The sequence below is a fragment of the Symsagittifera roscoffensis genome, chromosome 10 (genome assembly GCF_963678635.1).
Source record: "Symsagittifera roscoffensis chromosome 10, txSymRosc1.1, whole genome shotgun sequence".
NCBI classification, from domain to species: domain Eukaryota; kingdom Metazoa; phylum Xenacoelomorpha; order Acoela; family Convolutidae; genus Symsagittifera; species Symsagittifera roscoffensis.
This window is the reverse complement of record NC_087071.1, coordinates 26833242-26851677: the sequence shown is the minus strand read 5'-3', so window position 1 is coordinate 26851677 and position 18436 is coordinate 26833242. Positions and strand designations below refer to the sequence as shown.

Sequence of the window (18436 nt, the reverse complement as noted above, 5' to 3'; positions counted from 1 at the left end):
CACTATAAAGGCGTCTTATCTCTCTGATAAAGTTTTTCATCTAATAAGTTTTCTTTTACAATTTTTATCTCAGCCTCAAGCAAAGATAGAGGAGAAAACTGGATCATGATAGCTCGATTTGATACAACTTACCAATATGCTGATACTGTGGGTAGATAAAATCAACTTACTCTTTTCGACGAAAAAGTTTCCCTAATTGCTCCGCGAAAACTACAGAAAATAGATTCGCAATTATTTCAGCATTGTTTTGTAAATTCTTCCGGAAAACTTGAGTACGTTTCATGATAAATCTTTAATAAGTAATTATATTTAAGAATGCTGCATGTTTTTTGTGATTGATTGCATAATTTTATAGTGATAATTGGTACGATGTAGTGATTTTTTTCCTTTCAATTTTTTTCATTTCACTTGCGGAATGAAGCAGATTAATTAAGCTGACAAAGATGATCCGCTCTTGTCAAATTTCCCCAGATAACCGTAGAGAACAAAATTCACTTCAAATAAGTATATCTTGGGTTTTTTGAAAGAAAATCTCCGATACTTTTTTTTACATTTACATACTTTATTTCGAAACCTCATTTTTGTCGGAACTTACTATCTGAAACTTACCATCGGAAAAAAGTTTCAGTTTTCAAGAAAAAAATACAATCGCAAATTAAATTTAAATTTTATTTAAAAGTTTTCTGAAACTTACAATCTCAAACCTATCGCCCCAAAAACAAGCTAATCCACATTTTAATACATAAGATCAAATAACCCACTGCATAGAATAATAAACAATTCTCTATCGAAAAACTCGGGCACGAAAAGTTTTTTAAACTTAGTATAAAAAACTTGGTATAACAAATCTGAATACAATGGGGAATTGTTTAATTCATCTTTATACATTGTGAATCCCAAAATCTATCTTAATACCAGAAAATTCCATTCCCCGTCTCAATACACAGCCTTCAGACCGGATATTTTTCCCTATCTTAAAACATGGACGTCTGCAGGCACCCACTCCAGGCTTCGGACCAACATATCTTTTTCTCGTGAAAGCTTTTCATCCGTCAGGATATGTGGTCATTTTACTATGTGGTCATATGCGGTCAATTTTATGTGGACATTTTTATATACCTTTTACCTTGCGACACACTTTCAATCATTTTAGAAACCAGAATCTAAGATTTTCTCGAGGGAGGATTTTCAAAAAATTTTCAAAAACTGATTGATTTTCGTGTCGACCGTATTGATTTTACGAGTTGTTCCAAATTACTGAAAAGACTCTGTTTTGGCAAAGGTTTCTGCGCAGCAGGCAATTTTTGAAAAAAAAAAACATTTCGAAATATTTGACCAAAAAATCGTGTTTTTTTGGGTGCGTGCTACCCCTCAAATTTAGTATTTAATGGCACCGAAGGCGCTTTTAAAAAACTTAGGGGTCCGTCATCAAATATGGGTATCTCAAAATAGTACAAAGAGATCGATGAGGGGTCGAATCCCTGAGGGAAGGCGTTCGCTCCCCGCCACAAGCCCTCCTGCTCCCAAACCCCTCCCCTAAACCTAACCCTGTACAAGTCTTAAATTTGAAACAATTTCATCAGTTGCATGCAATTCAGTCATTATAAAAAAGATTCAGTTTTGAATAATTGAATTTATTTGTTTTGTTGTACGTTCAACTCTAACCAAACTGTATCAGTTTTGCGAATTTGTTCAAACTTAACAAAAATTGAATCTCAGAATGGTACCATAATAATGGAGTATAATTTTCATTACATAAATCAAAAATAGATCCAAGCGTCCAATCCACAAACGTCATTTTTCTAATTCAAAAATAGATCCAGGCGTCCAATCCACCAGCGTCATTTTTCTAATTCAGCTGAATATTAACTTAAGTATACAGCACAAACTACAACAAATACAGCAAAAACTTAAGAATCGTATAGAGCAAAAACTACAACAAACGAAAAATTAGAGAAACGCACGCAGTTTGAACGCATTTTTTTACAACTTAGTGTAACAACTAGATCGGTTATGCACAATACAGAGAGCAATGTTATTAAGTGTTCAGACAAAAAATATCAGATAAAACGCCAGTTGAAAACGATTCCCCAGCACAAAAGCAAATTACTAAACTACTAAATTACTAAATTGACTAAATTAGATTGGGGGTTACATAGCAGTAATTAGACAACTGCGTATTCAGACTCGTCAGTATTTAGACAAATACTGTATGAACCAATCAGAATCGAGAAAATCAGAAATAATCTAAAATAAATAAAAATATTTATTAATTTCTTCTTTGTCTCGATTCTGATTGGTTGAAACAGTATTTGTCTAAATACTGACGAGTCTGAATACGCGGTTGTCTAAATACTGCTATGTAACCATTAGATTGATTGGAAACAGATGAGTTTAATATATATATCTCGATATAATATTAGTAATCTCAAAGTTTTTAGACCATGTTCAAATCTGATTGTTAATATTGCAAAAGATTTCAACAGCACGAATATTCCCGAAGTGCTTTTCGATATAACAGAAAACCTAAACTACGACTTTCCAGTTACAACAGATAACCCAAAAAACCTAATAGGAGGCAGACACTATTTGTGGCGTGAACAACCATTACTTCATGGTGATTCCCCGCCACTTACACTGAACTGTACTGATAACATGCCAGTCTCAAACAAAAACTGCAACCGAAGAAATCAGGGAGATGAAAGTCCTGAAAGCTGTGAAACTGGCTCAGATATTCAGAATGGGACCTTGAATATCAATCGGTGAGGATGAAATATATTTAAGAACTGCGTCCTTGCGACCAAATATTTGTAACTTTTCAAACTCAGAAATTTTCATTCCAAAAGATATTTATTTCATAAAGTAGCGGTACTGCGTGCGATTAGAAACAAAGTTTGTCCTAATGGAATCCTTGTTACTGACAATTTTGTGGCTCAATTTTGACTGAAAAAAAATATGTTTTGTCTTTTTTATACGTAGTCAAAAATGTTAGTACTGGCAAAAACTGATATGCAGTTTTTTATTTATAATCAAAATCGGGGGAATGTGTGGTGCGGCTTATAAAATAAAAAATATACTTTATAGATATTTGTATTTTAGCTTCAATGAAAGTTTCTGCAACGGTTTTCTTCGTGGCAAGTTATCAACATTGGATTTCCTCGCTACTGTCATTGAAAACTTCATTGCGGGAAAAAAAGTCCAATTGGATGCAGTTTTACCACCGTTACAAAATGGGCCAGCGTATATCCATAAAATGGTTCAAAAGCTCGTAAGATCTAGCCATTCCAGCAACATTTACAATCGGCTCTTTACTTTTAATTGGGATTACAATGAATCGGACGCTCATCAAAAAGCTGGGTTGATTGTGGATGCTGTCGATATGCTCGGCCTATCCTTCCCTGGAAATTCGTTTATGCAAATTACAGAGAGCAATGTTATGAAGTGTTTCAGACAAAAACTGGCAGATAAAACACCAGTTGAAAACGATTCCCCAGCACAAAAGCAAATGACAAGTACAGACACTTACATGGCCGCTTGTTGGATTGAACTTTCAAAGGAGATTTTGACCGCTTATTGCAGGGATCGCTCTTGTTTGTCAGATGCGGTTATCACTTTAATCGACTTAAAGATCAGCAGCAAGAGTATCCAAACCACGCTAACGATTCCAATTCCAAAGTTTGTCGTACCAATTGCAACAGTCATAAAAACGGCTGTACAACTTTTACGGGACACATTATACTACATAAATGGTTTTTGTGATGGAGTAAAAAAACAAGTTGAAGAAGTTGAAGGTTCAACTAATAACCACTTGAAGATAAGCAGCAAAAATATCCAGACCACTCTAAAAGTTCAAATTCCAAAATTTGTCGTACAATTTGCTACAGTCACAAAAACGGTCGTACGATTTTTAACGGACACACTGACCTACATAAAAAAATTGTGTGATAGAATTAAAAAAAAAGCGAACGAAGTTGAAGATTCAACTAACAACCAAGAACACCTAAAGTTCTCTAATCAAACAAAACGGGATTACGCAGAAACTGCTCGACCTTCATCGAAGAAACCTAAAAAAAACTACAAAAGAAGTAGACTATTAAACGCAAAAAAACTAACACCTCCAGAGTAATTTTGGTGTAAATTTTGTAAACTTTGTAGATATTATAATAAGTTTCACCTAAAGTTAACCTGGTATCTCGTTTACCTATATGAGATGTATCTTAACGTATTCTAAAATTAAGTCTTAACGTGTGATAAATGGATGTGTTCAAGGTCACAATTAAGGTGTTAGTTTTGTCGCCACTACAGTTTGGGGCATAACCGGGTTTATCTCCATAGACCGAAAACACTAATCATACAATTTCATAAACCAAGTCTACAAAAAAACTGGTCATACAAATTTCACACATTTTGCTAAAACGGTATCATCGAATTTTCAAAGACTTTTTTTTGCTTTGGTATAAAATTTGGTGAATCGTACTGAATAAAAAAGAAGAACTTTTGTCAAAAAAATGCAGAGAAAGATATCAAGTCAGCTAGTTATTCTTAGTTTTGTTCAACTCTACAAATTTAATACTTGTTTCAACATTTATTGATACAGTTAATCAGCTCTACTTCCATCTATCGTAGCATTTAATAGTTTGCAGTTGCCTTTTAACACTTCAGTTTCGATAATGTTCATCCTGTAAATTTGAGGAGAAAACTAAATATTTAAATTTGGCATTATTAAAAGGTAATGAAACATTTGTGTTTTTGAAAACATATAAAAAAATAGTCGAAATGGGGAACAAATCCCGATTAAAATTTTTTTTTAAATGACTCAACCCATACATAATTAGAGCAAAATTTGAATCAAACGATTTGAACTCTCTAGACATTTTCACCTCTATTGATATACAATTCTTGCAACGGAGTCGTGGAATTTATCAAGATCTCAGTCTTTTTGTACGACCATATTAGAATTGTTTTCCTTTTATAAACTACTTTTTTGATTTTCACGAAAAAAAAGGAACTACAAAGAATCAATGGACTCGGTTGTGTGATATATCTTTTAAATCTGGTTAAGTCGTGATTTGAACGACAAAAAAAATGTTCCGAAAAACTTTTCCTCAGTGTTGAGAAAACCCCGTTTCAAATTTTTGTGCTACTTCGAGGGAACGAGGTGAATGTCCAGGCTTATAGTACCTTGTTTATATTTAATTTAAGCCGTGAAAATTTAGATGTTTGAGTTTTTTTGGTGCCATTTTGAGGGTAAAAGCTTTCAAATGTTTAAAAGAGTTCTGCAAAATCTTTTTTTTTTTGGGTTTTCTCGCCACTTAACTAACAGAACAGTTTTGCAATTGGCCCTTTTACTACGACTCTTGAAACATTCTAATTTGTGTTTTGTTTTGCTGAGATCATTTCAACTTACAACACAAAAAAATGATATTAGAATTGAAAAAAAATATATGTAATTTTTTCAAGACTATGGTAGAACAATTCTGTTCTACTTCCACACTATTTGGCTACCCTTGTTCTCTCATGGCATTGTTTTGTATTTGCATGCTGAATCTTTATACAGATGGAAACAGTCTCTGCTAGAACTTTTTGACTTGTTCTTTAAATTGATTCCAGAAAGTTCTCATTTCTTTCTAACTCTCACCATTTTACGACTCACTAACAAATTTCATTTGACATTCAAACTTAGCCTGGGCCCTTGTGGTTCAGTTTTTTTCTTCGAAATTACGATAAACGTTTTTAACGCATTTTTAAGCTCCTTATCAAGTCAGCATTTTCAAGTTTAAATGGTCTAGAACGATTATAGGTTTTTGAGTTTTTGTTCAACAAAAAAACCGTGATCACAAATCAGAAGGTTAACTTTTTTCTCAAAGTCGACTGAAATTGATACCTCGATTGGTTTGTTCTTTATCATAGTGAACCTGGTTACGGTTTGTACCACGATAAAATCTTGAAACGAAATGGTTCATTCTTACAATTTTGAGATGTTGACTTTAATATCAAATACATATGTTTTAAAGAAGGTTACCAACGCTTTTACGAGAAAAACTAAAACAAATCTATACAATTCTTTCAATTCCTAGTTTTTCTGCAAGCTTGTTTGAATTTTGTATAAAAAGTTTCTTTTTATTTGCTTATCAGTTTCAAATACATAACTCAAGTGCAAAGCTTTTTGTCCTCAACAACTAAACAGTTAAGCAATTTAAACTTAAGCATAGGAGAAACTTTAATTAAGTTTTGGTATCCATTAAGCTTATAAACCTTGATTTTTTGTTTTGAAAATATACTATGGAGCAACATTAAATGCTAGGCGATATAATTAGTTTGGCTAAGCTACGTTAAATTTCGTCTTTAATTATCTGAAAGCTTGCAAAAATTATTGAACAGTGGTGTCCCTGGTTTAATGTTCTGTGTGTTTTTGAGATAAAAGCAAAAACTCATAAAGAAACGGTCAAAAAGACCTCAATTATTTTAACTTTTCTTTATCTTTTTATAACTTCATGCATCAATTAATTTGTTAATGTAGTTGTATATGATGCTCTTCCTTAAGACAAAATAATTCTTGAATAAAACTAATTCGCTCTTTTGTCTTTTGAGGTAGAAACCCGGTATTTTTTCATTTTTTTCATTCAGGCATAGGTGAACAGAAGTTAAAAAAATTATTAAAAAAAAGTCAAAGACTGTTCTTCACTTTGTCACAGAGCGCATCAAATTTCGATTTTTCAATTAGTTTAGAAGCCATTTTTCAGGATTAAAGATGGCCTTATCAAAGCCAACAAAAAGTGTTTGCTTTATTACAAACAGAATATATGGAAATCATCAGCTCAATTTAATCTAAAAATGTGTTTGAAAAAACAATTAAGTAAAAAATAAATTTCAGTTAAACTAGGTAAATCGTAACTAGTTTGATCTTGTACTTAAATTTTGTTCCGGGAAAACTATGTATATTGAGAGAGAAAAAATTTCAACCTTGCTCTAGCAGTGATTACAGGAAACAGAAATGATCGTATTCTGTTTTGAGTAACAGTTATAAAGTGCAAAGTAGCTCAGCGCCTTAGTGTCAACTCAATGTATCATTTTTATTAGGATACAAATTACGAACTTACAAGAAAAAACATCGTTTCTTAAAATTTTTTTCAGTTTATGAGTCTATATTTTGCTCTTTTTGGTTTATATGCTGCTGGTGAGAATCTATTATTCGCACCTCTGAGTTTTTTATTTCACCAAATAACCTCACCCAGTTGTGATTCGATCTATGAAGTAAAGTTTAGAAACAAGAAATATCCTAAGTAACAAAACTATAGTTATTTCCTCGATGACGATTTTGAGTTGCTAACTGTTGTTTTTATGGTTGCACTTTCTGCATATTGAATTAGAATACTCTCTTTCTTTCCTTACATGTTAAATATCATTTATATCACCGTTGAAGAGAAATGGGCTTAATAATGATTACTTTGGCGCGCCAATTGTGTTTTTCAGATTGTTTTGTTTTAATGGCAACAATTTGATACTGATTTTCCCCGAACTTCAATTGACTCAGTATTTTTTTATGTAAGGCTTAGGTCAACTGATCGAAATGATTTTAGAACAATGAATAGGCACTGTATCAGTGTGTTCTCAGAGTCCCAGTTTTCATTCGTGCATTCCATTTTTGTTTTTAAATCTTCAGTAGTACACCTTTTTGTTATCTGACTCCTAACTGAAATTTTCATAAAATAAGATGCTATTCAAGGTACTATTTTTTTCAAAAACGTATGACCCACCAATTCATCAAAAAAGAAAAGTTTAAAAACCCACTGTAATTTGATGGTTTTGTTTTAAAGCCTAATTTGAAGAAGAGCGCAAGTTTAGCAATATAAAACGGTTTTTTCGAACTTTTTTAAAAAAAATTTAGTCGAAATGGGGAACAAAACCGGACTAAACTTTTAAAAGTGAATATGATTCAACACATATTTAATTTAGGTAAAAGTTGAATTCAACAATTTCAATTTGTTCTCTTTTGACATTTTCACCTCTTTTGATAAACAATACTTGCAACGGAGTCGTGGAATTTATCAAGATCTCAGTCTTTTTGTACCGACCATATTAGAATTGTTTTCCTTTTTTAAACTATTTTTTTGATTTTCACAAAAAAAAGGAACTACAAAGAATCAATGGACTGGGTTGTGTGATATATCTTTTAAATCTGGTTAAGTCGTGATTCGAACGACAAAAAAGCTTCCAAAAAACCTTCCGTGTTGAGAAAACCTCGTTTCAAATTTTTGATATTCGGTCTTTATTTCGAGGGAACGAGGTGAGTGTCCAATTATAACGAGGCTTATAATTGCTTATTTATGTTTAATGCAAGCCGCAAAAATGAGACGTTGATTTTTTTTTGGTGCCGTTTCGAGGTTATAAAACTTCAAACTTTGAAAAGAACTCTGCAGAAAATTTGAAAAAAGATAGTTTTTTTCGTTTTTCTAGTCACTTTTATAACAAAACAGATTTCGAATCGGCCTTTTTTACTATGACTCTTGCATATATTTAGTTTCTTTTTTTTTCGCTGAGATCTTTTCATCGCACCACAAAGGAAAAAATGACACTAATTTGAAAAAGTTTTCTTGCTATTTTTTCAAGACTATGGACTACCTGCACACCAACTGGTTACCCATGCTTTCTGATCGCATTATTTTGTATTGGCATGCTATATCTTTATACAGACGGGAATCTTCTCTGCTAGAACTTTTTGTTTAGTTCACTTATTTGATTTCAGAAAGTTCTCTTTTCTTTCTAACTCACACTTTCACAGGTCGCGAACAAAGTTCATTCGACATTCAAACTTACTACGGGCACTTGTGGTTCCATTTTTTTCAAAAAAATTATGAGTAAAATTTTAGCGCATTTTTGATTTATTTATCAAGTCAGCGCTTCCAGGTTTTTCAAATTGAAATGGTCTAGAACAATTCAAGGTTTTTCTGTGTTTCTGTTCAACAAAAAGCCTGATCGCAACTCAAATGGTGATCTATTGTTTCAAAATCAATTGAAATTCATACATTGAATGGTGTGTTCTTTTTGATAATGATCCTGGTTACGGTTTTTACCAGAATCAAATATTAACAATAAGTGATTCATTCTTGTAATTTTGAGATGTTGCCTTAAACATCAAGTACTTATGTTTTAAAGATGGTTACAAACGTTTTTACATCAAAAACTAAAACAAATCTATACTTTTCTTTCAAGTTTTCCTTTCTCTGCAAGCGTTGATTAAACTTTTTAGAAAAAGTGTTCCCTTTTATATGCTCATAAATTTCAGACTCGTTCAATAGCAGAGATTTTAGTGCTCTACAATAAAAAATTTCAACATTTCATACATAAGCACATACTTCCTTCATTTCGCTTACGGGAAACTTCAATAAAAACTTGGTTTAATTGAATTTACAAACCTTGAGTTTTTGTTTTGAAAATTTACCATGGAGCAACACTTATTGCTTGGCGAAATAATTATTTTGGTAAAGCTACGTTAAAATTCGTCTTGATTCATATAAAACGTTTCAAAAATTTTTGAAAATTGGTATCCATGGTATATCTTTCTGCGTGTTTTGGAGATAAAAGAAAAGAATTGATAAAAAGACGATCAAAAATTAAAGGTTGTTCACCTTTTCTTTATTTTCTTATAACTTCCTTTATCCTTTAATTGCTTTATGTGGTTGTATAAAGAAACACAATTTATACTCTTGTTCTTATTTAAAACAAAAAATTCTTGATTAATCATAATTCACTCTTTTGAATTTAGGTCGGAGTCCTTTGAGGTAGAGACCCAACGTTTTATTTTTCACTTTTAAAATGAAGCGAAAACTATTCAAGATCAGGAAAACAGAAGTTTAAAAATTCAGAAAAAAACTCAAAGACTGTTCTCGACCTTATCACAGAGCAAATTTTGATTTTTATTCAGTCTAAAAGCCATTTTCCAGGCTTGAAGAAGGCCTTAATACAGCTAACAAAAAGTGTTTGCTTTATTACAAACAAAACAAATGAAAATCATCAGCTCAAATTATTCTAGAAATGTTTTGAAGAAAATTAGGCTAAAAAAAATTTTCAGTTAAACTAGGTAAATCGTAACTAGTTTGATATTATATTTAGATTTGGTTCCGGAAAGTATATGTATATAATGAGAGGAAAAAATTTCAAAATCGCTCTAGTAGTAGTTAACAAAAGAAAAACGAATCGAGCAACATTTAGAAATTGAAAAGTAGCTCATCGCCTTAGTGTCAACTCATTTTATCATTTTTGTCAGAATTCAAGTCCGAAAAAATAAAAAATAAAAAGAGTTTCTTATAACTCTTTTCAGTTTATGAACCTATATTTTGCTCCTTTTGGTTAATATCTTGCTGGTAAGAATCTATTATTCGCATCTCTGAGGTTTTTCATTTCAATAAATAACCGCTGAGTTGTGATTCGATCTATGAAGTAAACTTTAGAAAGAAAAAAAAACATCCTGAGTAATGGAACGATAGTTATTCCTCGCTGAATATTTTGTTATTTTTCTGTTGGATTGTGTCATTAATCTGCTGGGTGATTGTGCACTGTGTCATTGTGTTCTCAGAACCTCAGTTATGGTTCGCATTTTCCTTTTTTGATTTTAAATTATCCTTTGTACTCGTTTTTTTACTCAGACTCCTGGCTGAAAATTTCAACAATTAAGATGCTTTTTGAGTTACTTAATTTTTCAAATAACTGTGAGCATTACAAAAAGTTTACCGAAAAATGAAAGTTTAAAATTCCGCCTGCAATTTGATGGTTTCAATTCAAGGCCTAATTTTTCAGAGAAGCTCAAGCTTAGCAGTATAAGTAGTGAGGTGGGAAGGGGTTGGTTGATGACCCCTATGCTTTAGGATAGGGATGAGAGCATCCGGTCACCAACCGGTGTATTAATTTAGGGAATAATTTTCCTTTGTACTAAGTTATGTTATAGGTTTTGCATGTATTAAGATACGAAGTTTGAGATGGTAAAATGGTAAGTTTCTGCTTCCTCCCATGGAATGAGGAAGCCATCGACTGGTTGAGCCACATATCTAGAGTCAGGAGTGTCGGGGTAGTTCATTCTCACGGGCTCATCAACTGCCTCCATCATTTGAATTTCTCCAGGTTGGTTCTCTGTCACGAGTACTTGCGTCAAATGATGCTCGTTGAAGTTCCTTTGCATCACTTCCACCATGTGCCAGACTTGGTTTGGGAGGTAGCTCCATTTGTGCCAGAAAAATTCCAGAGACTGTTTCTCGCACATGAATTTGTACTAGATCAGGCGAATGTTCTTTACAGAACATGGGATTGCTGATTTGCACTGAGAAGATCATTTTGAAAAATAATTGAGTAAAAAATAGAGAGTGAATTTTGTGTAAGATTCAAGTTTTTTGTGGTTTTATAAAAAGCATATGCAAAAACATAACTTATTTTTCCTATGCAAAAAACTCAAATTTTTTTTGAAATTTTAGTTTTAATTGTTGTTAAAGTTTTTGCTTTACCGATGAACTTGAGAACCACATATCCAGAGTCAAGAGTGTCGGGTTATATCCTTCCCAGTTGCTCAGCCACTCACTCCATAACTTGCAATTCTTCAAGTTCGTTCTCTGTCATGGGTATTTGCGTTATGTGAGGTTTGTTGAAATCCCTCAGTAACACTATCACCAAAAGCCAGACTCGGATTGGGATGTCCATTCATGCCAGAAAAACGCCAGACACTTTTTCTTGCACTTGGATTTGTATGAGATCGGGAAAAAATTCTACCGAGAAAATAATGTTGCTGATCTGCACTGAGAAGATCATTTTGAGCAGAAAGTTGAGTAAAATATACATAGTAAAACGATCAATTGATTTACAGTTGAGAGGGAGGTATTTGACTTGTTAAATTGAAATTAAATTATTTAGAGCTGAGAGAGGAGGTAGTTTCCGCTGATTAAGTAGAAAGTAAAATGATTTTTAGTTAGGATGGAGGGTTGCCTTCAACTTGAATGTGTGGGTTCAACCAAACAGAATTGATTTTCCTTATCTGGATTGTATTTGTGTCCCATCAAGTTTCAGCTTTCTTTTATGGAATTCGTATAAAAAAGTCGTGTCCAATCGAAACAAAGTTCCATTTTAGGTACTTTTTACCCATTGTCTTTTCCAATCACAAAAATGTTCATTTTTGTTCTAGTTGTCGTATCCAATTAGACAAAATTTACTTTTTAAGAACCTAAAAAGTTACTACTTACTTTTAAGAACTTACTTCATCTTCTAAATAAGTAAAACTATATACAGATTAATCGCAAAAACAAAAGACCAAAAGTTGTTTGCCGTAAAAATAAGGAATTCTCGCTGATATAAGTAACTAAAGAATAGCATACAAGTAGCTTTTCCACAACTTTTTTCATCAAGTAAATTGATTTTTTTTATGTAGTCAATGAGAAATTGCTTATTTTTTTTTTGAGTAGATGATCAAGTTCTTTGATTTTGATGTAAATTTGAGAGGATAGCTCAGAGTTTATGAATTTTTCAAAGCAATTCTCTGGAAATCTGATTTCAAATCGGATCAAGCAGGGTTTTGAGCTTTGAAAATCCTTAAAAAATGAAGGGAGAAAGAAGTTCGCCTGGATGTTTTTACAAATTTGGGTATCGGGTAAGGGATAAAAAGAATCTTTGGTATGTTATTGTACGATTTTCTGATCAATTTCAAGTTTTCGAGAATCAACAAAATTTCTTTCCTTGTCAGGTGTAATTCAGCCGTAAGTTTAAAGCTTTGGTACGCAATATTTAAATAAAAAGTTAATTCTTTGATAGAGTAAGTTTGCCTAATCAGACTTTTATTTTGTCGGGGAGCTCTATTTTGGACAACATAAACGTCTAAAAAATTGTTAAAAAAGTAGGAGTCAACATCTTATTCATCAATGAGAAAATCAAGTGGATTTATTTCTTTTTTTTGTAAAGTGACTCAAGGAAATTCAAGTGTTTTTTCATAGCCATTTTTCCAATATTAAATGAAACCAATGGTTAAATCAGTTTTAATAATAGTAAATTATGATTGGTTGATATCGAGTTTTTTTGATTATTTTTCTCTAAGCGACAGCAAACAAATTAAATTCATTCTGAATTTCTTTTACGCTAAAACCAATTGTTCTATTTAAAGTAAAACTACTTGAAAAAATAAATTTCTCTCAAAACTTTGCAGTAAGTATAACTCAACAAATAAACTTTTGGGGCATTTCAAATCTTCCTCTTTGATTTGTACCTAATAATAATTTTCAATTTTTTGGTGATTGGTAAATTTCCCATTGTTTAGGATGCCGTTGCTTAATGAAAATGAGAAAGTGAAGTGTGGGGACTGTGGAAAAGAGTACAGGCGAGCTGAAAGGTAGTGAAAGGTAAGCTTTCGAAAAAAACTTCGAATCCATCTAAAACTTTACTGAGTGTTAAAACGTCAAAAATCTGTAGATGCATAGATAAAAGTAAAATTCAAAATCCAATCGGTGGCTCTGCGTTATATCTGCTCCAGTATTCGTCAATCGGTTCTGCTTGGATACCAGACGTTGCTCCCATATGTTTTAATCGGCATAACCATAGACTTGTAGAGGTTTAGTTTTTCTTGCCGCCGAAGATTTTTCGCTGAATTTGTTTTTAACTTAGATATTACCTTGTTCGCTTTTCTAAAGTTTAAATCAATATTTTCAGGTTTCCAAAAATCAAATTACCAAAATCTTTTTCTGATGTGATCATTAAAAATTCTGTGTCGGCTATTTTGAGCTCATGGTTTTCTGCACTTCTGTGAATTGATATATAGTGACATTTCTCGATATTGAAGAACATTCTGTTCTCAATAAACAATAAAAACACGACCTGAAAAAAAGATGCGGTAAAGGTGTTGTTTCTTGTCCCGATTGTAATTAATTCAGTTACAATCAGCAGGAAAAGAATTATCACGTGGACAAGAAACATGCTCTATCAACTTACAAGCAATCAACGGTTTGCTCTTAATGCGAGAATTTTCCGAGTTAATATTCTCTCAAACAACATCGGAGAAAAGACAATGGAGCGATACAACGGAAACCAGGTGATACGGTGGCAGACTTGAACAAGATTGTGGAGGAGGAAGGGGAACATGGAGCGAAACTCAAAGAGGAAGTGAGTGCTTGTCAGCACTTCCTGGTGGATACTGAGATGGAGAATAGGAGAAGTAAGGTATTTAAATTTCAAATGTCAAAATTTGATGCCAAGATTATCAACGAGAAGCTTGAAGAAGTATTCAATTCGCTGCACAAATAATATCGCTTTTGGTTTTGTTCTTCGTAATGTCAAAACGGGAGAATATAGGTTCTACTACGCACCCGAAAACAATACTTTGTTCTAGAAATCGTCTTTACTGAGTACGAAAGCTGATTTGACTGCGACCCAGGGAAAAAAACGAACAATTTGATATTGTGGAGCAATGCACTCTAGAACGTCAGAACACAAAGCGGAGGCTCAAGTTGATTACAAATCTCACAATTTTTGCTGCACTACTGAAAAATATACCAATGGGATGTACGGACTCTGTCTTACCTTATCTTTACTACGACATACGCAAGTAAACTGTATTTTATCGGATAAAGTTAAGCAACCATACAAAGATCATCATTGTCTTTTGCGTGCGTTAACAATGTATTTGCATGGCCATAGTAACCGCGATGCTCATACATCTTAGCTGTTTACAAAGTTTGTATCAAAGTTTGTATCATACGATCCGAAGAACTTTCGTGGAGTTTCAATTGATTATATACGAGGAGTAAATAATTGAACGTAACATCATTCACAATTTTGACATTCCAGAAGGATAATATGTCGGAAAAAAATTGGAAAGTTTGAAAAAATCGTGAAATTGTTAAGGTTTAATAACCATATCATTCACACGGATGATATTGATTTTTTTTTCAAGTGCTTTCGATGTCTCAGATGTGAATGTTTCTTCAATAGATCAGACAACTTCAATAGACATCTTTCAACTTGTAATATTGGAGGAGCAAAACAATGGACTCGTTTCTGAAAGCCTATGAAACAAGGGAAACCAAAGCTTTTTCCCCCTACTAATGATTTGACAGTCCGGACAAGCTTGACTGTACGGAATTGTCTCCGTATGTAGCCTTTTTTAGCAAACTAAGAAATTACAACCCCCTCAAGAAAGATATCGGCGATCAACAAAAACTGGTTAGTGGAGGATTTGATCAAGAAGGTGCGCTGAAAAAAATACGTTTTCAATCAGTTCCACCAACAGATTTCGAAAATTACACTTATTTGAAAAGCATCTGGGAACAACACAGTATGAACATTTTTAAAGACTTCTTACGATGGTATAACAACAAAGATGTTGTCCTTCTTTTGAAGCTATGCAAAAATTAATAGAGTTTTACCATGATAAGAAAAATGACATGCTGAAACTGGGAAGCACGTTTCAAAATCTTGCAAATATCTGCTTACAACAAGTCGACAAATCATACACTCTACTCGTTCTTTGAACGGAGTGTGAGTGGTGGGAAACAGAATATTCAATCGGAAATCAATTCAAGACAAGTTTCCTTTACAGAATACCTCTGTTCATTGATTCTTTACTTGAAAAAAAATACAGAGTGGATATCTTTTTGGCTATGTGCGATTTAATAGTTCCCGACGGGCTGAAGCCAACATTTTCGTTTCGAAATTTCCTCCAATATTCAAACAAATTGACGTCTCCTTTAACGATATTGGATAATAATTGGAAAATTATGCCAAAGAAAAAGATTTGCAGAAAAAAACAACGAATGTTGATTTCCAGTTTTAAAATAGAAAATGGCACAATCATCACAACCATCATCATTAAGTCTTGGACTTCAATTTATAAAAGTTTATCTATCTATTGAGTACACACTTACGAAATGTTTCAACAATTTTGTTCAATCTGTTGTCGATGCTCAACGAGAAGGAGACGAGAATCCTCATTCTGGACTTATGGATCAAATTATGGACAGATCCAGACTCACGACAAACGAATATCTCGGCAATGAGAAGACACACAAAGCAATAAATGAGAACTTTTTCGAGCGATTGAATATTGTGGGAAAAGACTTCTATACAGTAGAACTATTGAAGTCAACATTTGAACATAGAGAATCAATTATTGTGGGTTTTTTCATCTTTCAAAACGCCAAAGATAGAATGTTGAAGTTATACTACAACTTCTTCCAAAAGTGTTGCGATGAGAAAAATTTCGAGGAAGGGGAGATGGATACGGTCTCATTGTATCTATCAATAGCTGAGTATAACCTGAACGGTTGTATATTACCTGAGAAGACAACTCAGTGGACACTAATTCGTCCAAATGAGAGACGATTTCATAGCTGATGCAAATAGGAATATTTTTCCGCGTATATGCTGCGCTGTCCACAAAAAAGCATGACTAACGAGAACCCGGTTTATTCAAAGAAGAGTTTCGCTGTACTGAAATGTTGTGCCTATGCAGCAAGACTTTTTGCTGCTATAATAGTAAGAGCGACAATTTTAAATTCAGCTGCTAAGGACTCAACAAAAGAGCGCTTGTAGTTACTGGGGATGGACCAATGTCTAAATGCAGACGAATTCTTGACGAGGCTGTAAGCTTGAAGCCGACGAGTAGCGGATTCAAAACCTCCAACAATTTAGTCGGAACATATGAACAAACTAAAAAAAGACTCAGTTGCTTTTACCCGAAGAGGGAAAGACTTATTGATGGAATACATACCAAGCCTTTGAAATTGTAAATTTAACCTGTAACGAGTTCTGTTGTAAAATTTGATACGATGCAATGATTTATAAGTTATTTAAGTTTTCAACTGTAACAAAACAATTTACAGTAATTTTATTTTTTTTCTGAAAGTTTTTATTTTTTCTTTGAAACTTCAGTTAGGTTTCAGCATAGTTTCAGTCACTTTCCATATAAACTCAAATGGCTTAGAACAATAAGAAAACCATATCTTAATACATTCAGAAATCTCTGCCCTATCGCATTGGTGTAGCGAATCTTAAAACTTGGTAAGATCGGGCGCCGAAAATTTTTTCTGAAACTACCATCTCACTGAAACCTTATCATCTTAATACATAGGAAATCTATTCTTTATCTATTTAATTAGGAAATCTATTCCCTATTCTAATACATAGCCTGCGGACCCGGAAATTTATACCCTATCTTAAAACATGGGGGACGCCAGAACCGCCCCCCCCCCCACTCTCCCTCACACATATACTAGGGCAGCTCCTCGCGGTTGACTACTTTTATATCCCTCTTAATCTTTTAAACCCCAGGTTATCTGGAGAAAAGATTATCGGCTTGAAAACATACTACTCTCTGGATACTTTTACAAACATTAAACATGGAAAACTCTAAATTGGTAACATGGCAAAACCTTTTAATTATTCGATACTTCATAATTGTCTATTTTTTTAAGGTTTTTTCATCAAATATTTAACCACTCATTAGCGAATGTTATGCACTGTTACTAGAAAATTTATCCCAACAAAATCTTAGCAAGTTTGCAACCAATGACTTTTTACTGTAGATTAAAGGTTTTTGGATTGATTTCCATTGAAAGTTTCACGACAATTTGAACTCGATTGTTGCTGATTTTATCATCAATGAGGACCTTAAAATAACAGAATAAAAGACAGATCAAGAACTGTGATCAGAAAATTGTATAATTTTTATTGGAAATATTCAAATTTATCACGCTTGTTTAGATTTTTCCGATTCAAAAAAAAAATGATCAATCATTGGATTTTCTCCTATGTTTTCATGAAAATAAAAAAAAATTTTACCTTCTCTAGGAATATGTTTGAAGACTGCTGAGCACCTTTTTGTATTTAGCAATTTTGTTGACAGTAAGAATGCTTCTTCTTGAAATGATTAGTGATCATTTCAAAAGACCACAGGTTCTACGATATCTTGACTCTCTGAAACATCTAGATTTTGAATTTGTATCAAACTCAAAACAGTGATAGAATTGATATTTCTTGTCTTCAGATTTGTTTCAAAGGTTCTGCCATTTTTTTTAGTGATCGACCACTCAATCTGCGTAAAAATTGTAGATTGAAGGTTTTTGGATTGATTTCCATGGAAAGTTTCAAGACAATTTGAACTCGATTGTTGCTGATTTTATCATCAATCAGGACCTTTAAATAACAAAATAAAAGACAGATCAAGAACTGTGATCAGAAAATTGTATAATTCTTACTACAAATATTCAAATTTATCACACTTGTTTAGATTTTTCCGATTCAAAAAAACTGATCAATCATTGGATTTTCTCCTATGTTTTCATGAAAAAAAAATAAATTTTACCTTCACTAGGAATATGTTTGAAGACTGCTGAGCACTTTTTTTATATTTAGCAATTTTGTTGACAAGAAGAATGCTTATTCTTGATATGATTAAGGAGCACTTCAAAACACC

General features: G+C 32.9%; 2 protein-coding genes across 3 annotated transcripts in view; both read left to right on the top strand.

The window, feature by feature from the left end:
* The window catches only part of LOC134855116 (splicing factor 3B subunit 1-like), a 602997-nt gene that overhangs the window by 443280 nt on the left and 141281 nt on the right, over positions 1–18436 (top strand). The window lies entirely within an intron of this gene.
* Positions 1927–4255, top strand: LOC134855340 (uncharacterized). 2 transcript variants are annotated; one of them, XM_063871838.1, is made up of 3 exons: positions 1927–2150; positions 2374–2762; positions 3100–4255. In XM_063871838.1, exons 2-3 carry the CDS (start codon positions 2389–2391, stop codon positions 4124–4126), a joined length of 1401 nt encoding a protein of 466 aa, XP_063727908.1. In that variant the 5' UTR covers positions 1927–2150; positions 2374–2388; the 3' UTR covers positions 4127–4255. The 2 variants fall into 2 exon arrangements, with proteins under 2 accessions (XP_063727908.1, XP_063727907.1); XM_063871837.1 differs by having other exon boundaries at positions 1927–2161.